General features: G+C 37.8%; 1 protein-coding gene across 1 annotated transcript in view; it reads left to right on the top strand.

Moving 5' to 3' along the window:
• Positions 1-12,216, top strand: part of CPZ (carboxypeptidase Z) — a 33,260-nt gene extending 21,044 nt beyond the window's left edge. The window contains exons 7-11 of the mRNA XM_026034156.1: positions 10-168; positions 3,730-3,865; positions 4,992-5,131; positions 8,951-9,050; positions 11,752-12,216. Coding sequence (XP_025889941.1) covers positions 10-168; positions 3,730-3,865; positions 4,992-5,131; positions 8,951-9,050; positions 11,752-12,098 — 882 coding nt within the window. The 3' untranslated portion in view covers positions 12,099-12,216. The remainder of the gene's footprint in view (positions 1-9; positions 169-3,729; positions 3,866-4,991; positions 5,132-8,950; positions 9,051-11,751) is intronic.
• The last annotated feature ends 274 nt before the right edge of the window (positions 12,217-12,490 follow it).

The following is a 12,490-nucleotide window of genomic DNA, read 5'->3' as shown; positions in this document are numbered from 1 at the left end:
ATGCTTCAGGTGGCCCCTGAGACAAAAGCAGTGATGAAGTGGCTGAGATCTATCCCCTTCGTGCTCTCTGCCAGCCTGCACGGAGGAGAGCTGGTGGTGACCTATCCTTACGACTACTCGAGGCACCCCCTGGAAGAAAAAATGTTCTCGCCTACCCCTGATGAGAAGGTAGCATTCCTTTCACGGGATGAATATATTATATGCCTTCCACATGTGGAACCATGAAGAATTCTTCTTTTAATACGTAACGAGCCTAACTTTGATTTAKTTAGATTTTATACATTTGTTATATATGTACATAGGAATAGATACATGWTATATGTAATCTATTTAATTTCCTTTTCAATACAAGCTCATTTGCACATTAGCAGCTTTATCTGTAACAATCTACTGATATTTTGTGATGCCAAACATGACACTACAAGGCAAGGTTAGGAAAAAGGCACGTTCTTACACTTAAAGAGCCAAGAATCTGATATTTTTACTTCTACGTGCCAAGAGAAATGGAGCAAGCCTGACCAGCAGTGTTATTTTCTGTTGAAATCCAGGGCTGTAGAAATAAAAAGAGTGGCCGCCATATGGTGGCAGCGTTGTCACATTTATTCCAGGTCAGTTAACGAGAGTGGCTTTCCTGTCTCTCTGTCCCTAGAAAGTTTCTCATTTGGGACTCACTGTAAATCTTCTGTGAATTTTTTTGCCATCTTTCCCATCTCCCTTTGATTTTCTCCATCTAGTATTCATCGCCGACATGCCCGCTAGGAGAACAGCTAGCTTTTTAGCCTTTTAGTGTGTGTTGAAGATGTTTCTGGCCTTTGAAGAAAGAGCAGTTCTTTATGTAGCCAAACAGCAATTAAAAATAGATAGCACTTGCTCTTTAACTTGGTATATCAGTTATCTTCAAGCATATCTTTTGGCTGACTCTCTTATGAAGCGGCAGTTCTCACCAGGAACTATTAAATATTTCAGTATTTATCACTATTAAATGATTCCTATATCAATACATTTCTTTTGAGCTGCACAATACCTATTGATTACATGACTTATGTGAGCAGTAACCAGGGCCAGGCATAGCTCAGCACAGAGCATGCAGAGCAAATGTTTAGTGGATGGCAATGAAAACTGCAGAAGGTSTGGGTCAGGACTAAGGCATCACTAGTGTGAACACACATTCATATCGATTACATTTTCCCCCTGTATCCTTTTCACCTCATAGCCTGTGCTAGAGGAGCCAAAGGGATTTACATTTAGATGGCAGAAGAGCATAGATTTTCTTATGGGACCTGAAGGACCRTAGACGCTTTACTATAAACCTGGAGTTTACAAACTTCTGCTCCGTGGGGGGAAAAAGAAATACTGTGAAATTCAGTGAGGTAAAAGTGCCACACAAGGGAATGGAGTTTACCTCATTTTACCAAATCACATTCCAAAGTTATGGGAAGTTTACTTTTTATTTGTTTTCTCTCTATCAATCCTCTTCATTATAACAAAGTATGCAAGTTTTTTGAGGTCTATAGGAATTCGTACCTTAGCTTCCAAGTGAGATAGATGTCACTGAGCAAATCTTAACTTGTATTTAAACTTCACTTTTTAATCTAGTTCCCTTGATTTTGGATTTCTTGCTTCCTTTCCCCACTACCACCCRTTTTCTTTTGCTTACTTTAACACCCAGACAAAAGCCTTATGCCACTTGCTATGAACCTGGAGAAGAAAGAATTGGTCATCAGGAAAAAAACATCTGTGGACGTCTTTGAAAAAAAATGAGAAACATATTCCTGAGTCACATAGGSTTTTTTAAAAAAAATATTAGCAAATATCTTCTACAGAAGGCTCAGAACTGGCCACCAAACTCTGTTAGAAGTTAAAGATGTGAGGGCCTGGTCCCTAAATTACTGGCAACAAAATGTCTTTTTAACATGTCTAATTAACATCCATCTCTTTTCAGCAGAACTTTCAAGGAAACGTAACAGCRTGGGGCTGAGCAGTGCTTAGACATATGGAAAATCAAGGGAGGTACAAAACTGTTTTGTAGTTTGAAGTTAGGATTTTTAGCATCTGGTCATCAGGAATATTTTGGAAAGTTTCCTTTAAACTTTACATAACACTTTGTTTGTCATCCTTCCTTGGTCAGCTACTTGATCCCAGAATTAGTCTGGCTTTGTGCTTATTAGAAACATCCCATTATACAAAACATGTCTAAATTGTGTGCTTGGGCATTTCAGGCTTCATGCAGCTTCAGTGAAAACATTTAGTTTTCTTTCATTCCCTGAAGTCAAGGAGAAAACACAGTATAGTCACTCAGTACTGTGCTAGAAAAAAAAAGTCTGAAATGTCCACATTAATGCTTAATTCTCTGTGCACAGGGACAAAACCTCATCTAGTGTGATCTTTTACTTGAACTGCCGAGTGTCTTTTTCTAATATATTCCAGGGTCTGTTAGAGAGGAATATTTAACTACATTAATGRCAATTAGTTACAGTTTCATCATCATTATCATCAAGAATTTCCGCTTGTGCCTGTAAGTATCAGATCGCTTGAAACTGGAGTTAGATAGAAAAATCTACCAGTGCCTTTAAATAAAATTGATAAGCCCTTCAATTCTTGTTGTAAATGACAAACAAATTCTTTGCACTGCAAAGAATAGAGACTGGTAGTGATATCATTCAAATTACCTTCAGGCTTTGGAGAATTTAGTAAATTGCATGAGGATAATTCAAACAGTTTTGTAAAACACTTGATTTCAGATCCTAAGTGCTTGGATTTAACTTCTAAGTCAGTTTGCTGCACTGTGAGGTTTACATAAGCTCCTAATGCTGGGCTGTTATTTTCAGGATCTCATGTAAAAGCAGCATTTAAACTCTTCATCTTCTTGCACATGCTTTCTTAAACAATATACAAAACACTGAGCTGAACCAGTAGCATCTGACAATTGCATCATTTTAGTGTTGAAGTCTGAATTTATAGTTTATGCAGATGAGGTCCAGATTAAGAAGAAAAAGTGGAGTGGAGGAAGTTCAGTACAAATTTGGAATTAACATCAGAGAAAAAATAGGAAGAACCTCATTCAAAGAAATACTCTCCACAGATCTCTGCTGTTTCCTCTGTCTTCACTGCTTGTATCCATCACTTCTCTTGTCTGGGTGGTGACTCATCTGCTCTTCATCAGTACTAATGCTCCTTAGGAAATCGATGGTGACATCCTCCATCATCACATCCTAGTCCTTCATTTTTAGGAATGTTTTCTGCTCCATGAAGAAGCAACGACCATTGAGATCAAGCTGACAGGTTGTCCTGTGCGAGTGATAAGTGCAAAGAAAATCGACACTCTCTATTTTAAACACCAGCTGCCCTTGTAGAGATCTATGGCTGATGTAGAGTRTTTTCCAAAGGGTGAAAAAACATGAACTACAACATAACAGGGAGAGCTAATGTCCAACTYTGAGCCCAGGACTTAAAGCATGACCAAACAAACATATTGCTTTCTCTCTAGATGATGAACCTGAGTCCAAATACCAAAAAATCCACTCGTATTCAACATCATTATTAGGCAGATACACCAAAGTGCAAAGGACGTCAGAGAAGACCGTTCAATACTCCCTGGAGGAATATCCTTGCCAGGAGAGTCGTTCCTGTTCACAGCCYTCAAGGATGCAGAATGGCTCATGGTTAGGTCTTACAAAAGAAAAACTCACTGGGCAAATCATTATCATATGACAAATTCTTCCGTTACAGATGTTTAAAATGCTGGCAAAGGCATATGCAGATGCTCATCCGGTCATCTCCGATCGATCAGAGCTTCGTTGTGGTGGAAACTTTGTGAAACGCGGAGGTATTATAAATGGTGCTGAGTGGTACAGCTTCACTGGAGGTAAAACCACTTTACCATCATATCAAGTGAGGTAAAACCTCTATGTGACCTTTATGAGACACAAAGGCTTGAAAGAAGCAATTTTATTCAGTTCAGTTCACTTTAGTTGAGACGCCTGCAAAAAGGAACTTGAGAGGGATTTAAGAAGTAAAATATATGTTGCTAACACTTATATTCAGACACTGTGAGAGGAAGTCAGCCCTGATACAACCTGAGAGAAGTTAACAAGTTATGCAGGGGTTGAATTTGCTATTGTATCTAATGTTATCCTGCTTTTAATATCTGAAAGGATAGTTGATGAGAAAATAAATGCTTAACATAGTGTTCCTATTCCTTAACAGCAGCATGAATTTTGATCCATCTTCTGGACTCTGTTCTGCTTCACACACTCATACCACACTTTTGATCTCTTTAAATAAAGTTTGTTTGCTAAGGAAAGTGTTTAAGAGTGTGTAAGAGAGTATAAGAGTACTAAGGAAAAAAATAGAGGCAAATGCCACATTCATTTGTGCTTTGATAACTAATTTGATCTCCTTATTAGTGTATTAGATTTTCTTCAGGATTGCTGAAATATTGACATGAATGAAATATCAGTGTTCATAAAATTCTCAGAAGTGCTTATTTTCAAATACAACTCAGCTGGACCCCAAATAATTCTACTGAACTAGGTATTTAGAAAAATTTTAGAGCATGAGTGAGAAATACATTTGAATATCATAAGCCTACATTCTTCTGAAAATTATGATTTTKATCATGTTAAAGGCAAAAGGCCATCATCTTTGCTGGTGACTTTCAGCCACCACCTCTGATAATACTGATTATTCAGTTGCTATGAGTTGCCAGTTCTTATCTTTCTACTGCTGTTTCTGAGTTTCATGAGTAACAAATTAAAAGGATGACTTTTCATGTGAAAGAAGTGTCATGGTCACTAATCAATTCGCAGGTGAGCTAAGTCTTGTGAACTTCTGAATTTGCTAAATATTTTTTATATGTTGGCTGTATACACTCATTACAATATATTCAGCCACATCTGCAGCAGCTGAATTCAGCTAAGTGCCAGAGCAAAGTTTTGGTTAAGGGTTAAATTTTAGATGGGTTCACAGTTTCTCTTTTTTTTTACCTCTAGGTATGGCAGATTTTAACTATCTTCATACAAATTGCTTCGAAATTACGGTAGAAGTAGGATGTGAAAAGTTTCCTTTGGAGGAAGAATTGTTTACAATCTGGCATGAAAACAGAGACTCCCTCCTGAATTACATGGAAATGGTACAGTTCTGCTTTTACAAACCTTAACACTTACTTTTTTTGTTTTTCTTCTTCATTCTTTATTGATTATCCTTTCTTTATTGTTCCCTTGTTTAGTTATCACTGAGATAGTACTCARTCTCCTTCCTCCAGGGGTCCCAGTTCCTCAGTTCGTCTAACAGGACACACAAACACTGTTTTCCCTGTCTTGTGAGAAGGATGGACATTGAGGAGTGTAAAGGCCTTGTAAACAGTGCAAAAAGGACTATCCTGCAAACACTTTGTGCAATATTATGAATCTACTCCTCTAARTTCAATATCTCAAAAAAACCAATACCTATAAAAATGTGAATCACCCTTTCTCTTGAAAAAAATAAAAAAAAAGCCAACAGGGTTCTTGGACCAAGCCTGCATGGTATAGTAACAGGACATTGAGATGGAATGGAGAGGGATTTGGGAGTCCTAGCTGACAACAAGTTAGCCATGAGTCAGCAATGTCCTCATGGGCAAGAAGGTCAATGGGATCCTGGCTGCATCAGGAGGAGTGTTGCCAGCAGGTCAAGGGAGGTGATTCTGCCCCTCTACTCAGCTCTGGTGAGGCCGCACCTGGAGTACTGTGTGCAGTTCTGGGCTCCCCAGTATAAGAGGGACATGGAGCTTCTGGAGAGGGTCCAGCATAGAAAGACAAAGATGATTAAGGGACTGAAGTATCCATCTTACAAGGAAAGACTAAACCAGCTGGGCCTGTTTGGCCTAGAGAAGACCGACAGGAGATCTGAAAAATATGTCTAAGTACCTGAGGGGAGAATGTAGGGAGGATGGAGCCAAACTCTTCTCCACGGTGGCCAGCGACAGGACAAGGGGCAATGGGTACAAGTTGACACACAGGCAGTTCCATTTGCATGTGAGGAAGAACTTCTTCACTGTGAGGGTGACAGAGCCCTGGAACAGGCTGCCCAGAGAAGCTGTAGAGTCTCCTTCTTGGGAGATCTTCAGAACCTGCTTGGATGCCACCCTGTGCCACATGCTTTAAGTGTTCCTGCTGGAGCAGGGGGATTGGACTAGATGATCTCTAAGGGTCCCTTCCAATGTCAACCATTCTGCGATTCTGTGATTTTATGGGGAAGTTCAAGATATCTTTTCAGAAATTCTGTTTCTGTGGTTTTCCACTGAGTGTTTGGACAAAAGTGCTTAAGAAGGAAGTGAATCCTGATATTTTAGAGGAGCAACTTTAAGGCTACAAGCCTGAAAATATCCCTTTTAAGAGTCACTTTTGATAACAAGTTTGAGCTCAGCAAAAACAAATACCTCATTGACAATAAGTAAGTGAACACAGAAGCACAAGTTGCTCATCTTTCTCTTAGCCATTAGTAGATTAGCTTTCTGTCATGCCTTATTTTGATTGAGTATGCAGTAATTTAAAATTGTTAGGAGTGTTTTTATGGCCTTTCTAAGCAACCTCTTGCTACTTGTGGTAAGTATCATCATTCAATAAAGTCTACAATACAGACCACCAAACTCATTTCATTTTAAAGCTGTCTGATGAAAATGAGTTTTAGTGAATCCAAAAGGAGCTGGGTTAAATCCATTTATATTGCAGTTGAAGCCTTCAAGATATAAAGATTTTTACAATGTGAGATACTGTAGAAGTCTATGCTGGAAAAGCTTTTTGAGTAAATGCAGGATAGTAAGCAAAACAACTTTGTAGATAAGGATGAGTGAATTACTTCTGATAAAGATTAAGTCTGCCATAACCAATTCAAACTTTTCTTATTCTGATATATACCAGGATATTTGGTGCACAAGTCTGCTTGGCTTAACTCACAGAAGTAGAATTCATTTTCATAAATGCTGACTCTTCTCACCTTTGGAAGTGACTTCAAAACACTCTCCATAGCTCTGTGGTGCAAACTTGGGGTTAAAACAAAATTTTTTTCACTTAAAGCAAAAAAAAAACAAYATAGTTAAAAAAATTTCAGTTTCGTCATTTTTATATCATCATGTTGTAATGGTGAGATTATTAATGCAGTTGGATGAGGTCATTCTTCTTTGAGTATGTCTACACTGTAAATTAAATTTGAGTCTGAGCTGACTCTTCTGACCAGATTTACCCACTATCCCTATGACAAATCCTCAGGTCCATGCTGAAAAAAATTGCAGTTATTCATCATAATAGTTCTTAAGGGACAATTTTGAAGTCCTTATATACTGAGGATTACCTTAGTCCTRTCAATAACTCTAGTCTACACGGTCTCACCTTAAATAAAAAACTGCTATCATTAGTCTAGATGCTTTTTCCAATCCAATTTCTCCCTAAGAATGACTCTGAAGTTGGATATTTTAGTGCTTGTTTCAAACTTTTCCATTTCTTACCAGAAAAGAAATATATATTTTCTGTATTGTTTTGTGGCTTTTTTCACCTTCTATGACATATAAAAAGGAAAATGACGGGGGGAAAATGAGAATAAGAGAAAGAAGAAGGAAGAAAGAAAACAGAATAGCTCGAGTAAATTCTAGTGATTCCCAATAGAAAGCTTTTTTATTTTGAAGGTTGCACACATACACAAATAGCCTTTAAAAGCTTTGACTCTTTTTTAAATGTCAAACTATTAATATAGTGAGCTGGTCATGCACCTTCTAGTATGACAGAATTCCCCTTGTCCTTTCGTTTGTCACCCGGCACAATTTCCATCAGCTCAAGCACTGCAGCTGAGGTCTCTGCTTGTAGAGAGAAGAAGTCCTGACAGTCTGACACATATTGACACACGAGTAGCAGAAAGATGATGAGTCCAAAGTAGCTGCAGATTTCACTGCAGCATTCCTATTCRCCGGTACTAAACCAGAATATTAGCCAATTAATGTTAACAATTACATCCAATTAATATTAGCAATTATGTGAAATATTATATAGTAATTAATATCAATATTATGCATTGATAATGATTAATATATATTTAAAATATTGTATGATACTAAATGAAAAATATATATTTATATAGAATGATATGTGTCACAATACAAACATTTGCTTTTCTAATTTCTTTTTAAATATGAAAGGGTCTATTTTATTCTTATTTTATTCTTATGCTTCTGCTCTATTTTAAATAGTACCTGTATACCTATTATAGGATAATTGGTCATTTTTATTTTTTTATCTTGAAATATTTTGGAATCTTTTAATATGAGATTAAGAGAAAATGAAATGTATTATAACTAATGTTAAAGACCCAATTTCTTTATGCAACCTGCATTAATTATTTGTTCTGCCATGATGGCTACATATTATTTGATAAGCGATATTATTTGAATGCAAATGACACTACTGAAAGCTAATGATACTACTTTATTTTGATTTATTTCACCCTTCTTTTAATGCTGCACCTTGTTTATATTAAAGGGCCGTTGCTTGGTGCCGAATTGACTTCACTCATTCCACCRGAGTTATGCATAAAATATCTGCCTATTTTTAAAACTCCCAATATTTCACTGGTGGTTCTGAGTCTAGGACAGACATTCAAAAACATTCTTTAAATACCATGGTTAGACAAGCAGTGGTTGCTCTGCACACAGAAGGGACCCTTGGTGCGTGGTCACGTACGTAGCCTGTGAAGGCAATTGTTCAACTCAGCCTTTTCCTAGAGCTCTCTCCAAGAAGGAAGCACCATTGCAGAGCTCAAAAATTAGAGCGTGTGATCTKGAGGCGGCGTGAGCACCTGTGACCCTCCTCAGTGGGTCAAACCTTGCAAAAATCGTTTTCTCTCTAAATGCGTTTCCTGGGAGAAGAWGAGGAGGAGCTATCACAATAATTAACATCTATCTAACTGTGCTTTGCTTTGTCAGGTTCATCGGGGGATAAAAGGAATTGTGTCTGATAAATTTGGCAACCCAATAAAAAATGCTCGGATTTCGGTGAGGGGCATCCAGCATGATGTCACCACAGGTAATATTTTTAGCTGGAGCTCTTTACTGTGATAAGGGTGAAAGCACTGAGAGCTGAATATCACATTAATGGAGAATTCAGCTCTCAACTGTGGGTTTGTTTCTAGAATAGCAGCAGAGAAGACATATCAATGTTCATTGTATATAGGATGTTACACATATAGAGAGCTATCAGATCTAATGTAGCTACATGCAAGAAGATCCACCTTTCACCACTTAGCTTTAGAGTTTCATTAGCAGAACATAACATTTATTACAAATTATACCAAACGTCCTTTGCACAGGCTAAAATTAGACCCTTATATTATTGCTATTTTACTTTTTATATGTATGTATGTGCTGCTGTAGATATGTTAAAACCTTGTGCAAATGAAGACTTACTGCCATGAATAATCTCTTCTTTAGGCTACCTACATGCCCTAAACCTCATCATCCTCCCATATCTGGGTGTAAAGACAACACAATAACAATCCCATCTCATTCCTTATGCATTTATTGATTTAGTATTCTTTCAGGCTTAACCCCAAGCTGGAGAAGAAATTCCTGATACTTTGTTCTTTTAGCTTAAAAAGAAAGAGCAARCACAGGAAGATGCTTGTGCCTTCCAGTGACCTTGTAGAGTAAGGCCGAGGTAACTCACCAATACACTGCCTGTAAGGTTCAATCCTGGTAGAGTGGCCTCATTCTCCTGCAAGACAAACCCAAGAGTTCTCTCTGCTGCATCTCTCTTGTTCTAAGGATTGCCCTGTTGGTTGTGGGTGCTCAGGAAATAAATACCATCCCAGACCGTTCTTACTATTTTTGGGTGCTCAGGAAATAAATACCATCCCAGACCGTTCTTACTATTTTTGTTAGGCCTGTTAAAATATATTATACCCCTATCATCTCCTAATAAAAAGAATGTGTCTTTCAGAGGCTAATTCTGCATTACTGTTTGAGAACCTCACATAGATACCACCAGTCATAGTAGGCATTACATGAGCAACCTGCTATACCACAAGAAAGGGGATGCCCATCATTTTTAATTCACGAAATAATYGAATTACACTGATCTTGACAATATCACCTAATAATAACCTTACTTTCTATGAACAAACAGTAACTTCTCATTTTTTTCTGGCAAGAGAGTCAATTGTCATAAAAGACAATAGGTCATTAAACAAATTCAGCAGTTCGTTATCAAGGACATGTTTCACATTGAGGAAATGTGGCATTAGCTCTGGAGAGAGGACAGAGGTTACTCTGACCATCCTGTACTCATATTGAAGCACGGAGCTSTCATAAACAAGCTTAGTTGAAATACTGAGGCATCCATATTAGGGTGGAAACCACACTGACTTTAACCATCTGAATAATAGCAGTGCTTGAGGGTAAGCAACCTTTATTGTTAATATGGAAAAGCATGAGTAAATAAGCATGATTTATTGACAAAACTTATATCAAATATAAAAAGACTAGAGCATTGAATTACAACCAGCATATACCTGTCATCAGATGATAAGCATGTACCAATGCATATGCAATTGTTAATTTTCACAGTCATAAAGTTTTGAGCTTTTAGGCTCTCACTGAAATCGATGCTCTCATTTTATTATTGATTTGAGGGAGAATAGGTTGCTGTATGAGTGCTAGACAGAAGACATGAATGGTAACATTTTGCTTTAATGGTAGCTGTTGAATCAATTTGGAAAGCCAGRACAGTTTATAATATAGTGGATGCTTTCCAGCTTTCAGGAAAAAATTGACATTAGAGGGGACACAATAGCAGAGATGATGCAGATTCTTGAGGTTGGTGGGAGACTCTGGCATGAATTAGGGTCTCTTTCAAATTTCTTCCCAGACAATGACTTTCTACTTGCAGAAGACYTTTAAAGAATTAAGAATGAAATAAAAAATGTGTTTACATATGAAGGAAAAAGGGTTGTTTGTTCTCATTTTAGGTGGAGTGAAGAGTGTCACAAGACTGAAATGGCTTTTAATCTTTAATATTAAAAAAAGACTGAGAAATTCCATGAGAAAATAACATTAACGCAACATTAACTGAGTTAAGAGACTTTCAATTCAAAATAAAGGAAATAGAAAATGAAGAATAAATATTTCACTTTAAAATACCCTACTTTTGCCTGCAGGCTGAAATCTTCATCTGGTGGAAATTTGCACCCATTTTACACTAATGGTAATTTATACCAGCTACAACTCTGATTTCATCATCTGATACTCCATAATATCTGCARAATAACTGAATGTAGCATAAGAAAAAAGAGAGATTTCTTAGATTCTTAGAAATATACACTGTAGATTGGATTTTGCTTGTGCTTTCTTAAGTTTCACATGGATTTTAACTCGCTACATTTCTTTGGAATTATTCCTCATACCTTGCATGAAGGAAAGCTTCCCTTCCTTGTGATATAGATACATCAGTTACTGAAAATTTTGCATTTTACTACAAAGGCAAAAATTTTGCATTTTTGTGAATTTTACTACATTAGCTCCTGAAGGCCACAGTTTCACAGGTGGGGTTCCTTTTCATAGTTAAAGGGTTATATATCTAGTCTATTTTTTTTTTCTCCAAAAATCAGACCTGACTAGATYTCAGAATCTGGTCAGAACACTTGGGCATGCAGGTGGATACAAGTACATATCCGTAAAGAACAAAAGACTGAATAATAAGTTCTGATTTATTGTATTTTCCTTTTTTTAAGCTGCCGACGGAGATTACTGGCGCCTCCTGCCCCCAGGAACATACATCATCAGTGCCCAAGCTGTGGGCTACAGCCGCGTGATGAAGAGGGTCACCCTACCCACCAAGATGAAGCAGGCCGGCCGTGTAGACTTCGTACTGCGACCCGTTGAGGCCTGGCCCAACAAGCTGCTCCGCCGGCCCATGGAAGAYGCCTACGACCAGTACGACCCGCTGGAGCTGTTTGACCCCCACGCACAGCCCGAGACACGAGGGAGATCGGCGCAGGCGAGGGAGAAGCCGTGGTGGTGGTCCTACTTCAGCTCCTTGGACCTCCACAAGCCACTGTGGCTGCTCAAGCACCCCTAAAGGGTGTCCTCCCTCTGCTCTTTTCCTTTTCCTTTTCCTTTTCACCAAAACTCCGGGTGCCTTGGTTGCTCTTGGCAATATTTAAGTCAGTTTCACTTGAAAATACAATGTTAATTCACGCTCACTTACTTCTTCTGTTTTTCTTCACACACAACTGACTATATTCAAGTGCTTTTATGCATTAAATATAATAGTGCACTCTTGTTCAAAGGCCAGGTTTTATGTATCTTTTTTTCTTAGTAATGTACTGTGCTTATGCCCATGTAGTTAATCACCACATTCATTATTTATTAGGTTCTAAGTACCTGCAGGAAAATATTCCTGATCCTTTAATGCATTTTCATACTTGTCTTAACACATTAATGACTACATATACTAAAAACAACTTCTAG

The sequence above is a fragment of the Nothoprocta perdicaria genome, unplaced genomic scaffold (genome assembly GCF_003342845.1).
Source record: "Nothoprocta perdicaria isolate Ctin4 unplaced genomic scaffold, notPer1 scaffold_14, whole genome shotgun sequence".
In the NCBI taxonomy this organism is placed as follows: domain Eukaryota; kingdom Metazoa; phylum Chordata; class Aves; order Tinamiformes; family Tinamidae; genus Nothoprocta; species Nothoprocta perdicaria.
Note: the sequence above shows the minus strand (reverse complement) of the source record. Positions and strands in the feature narration are given on the sequence as shown.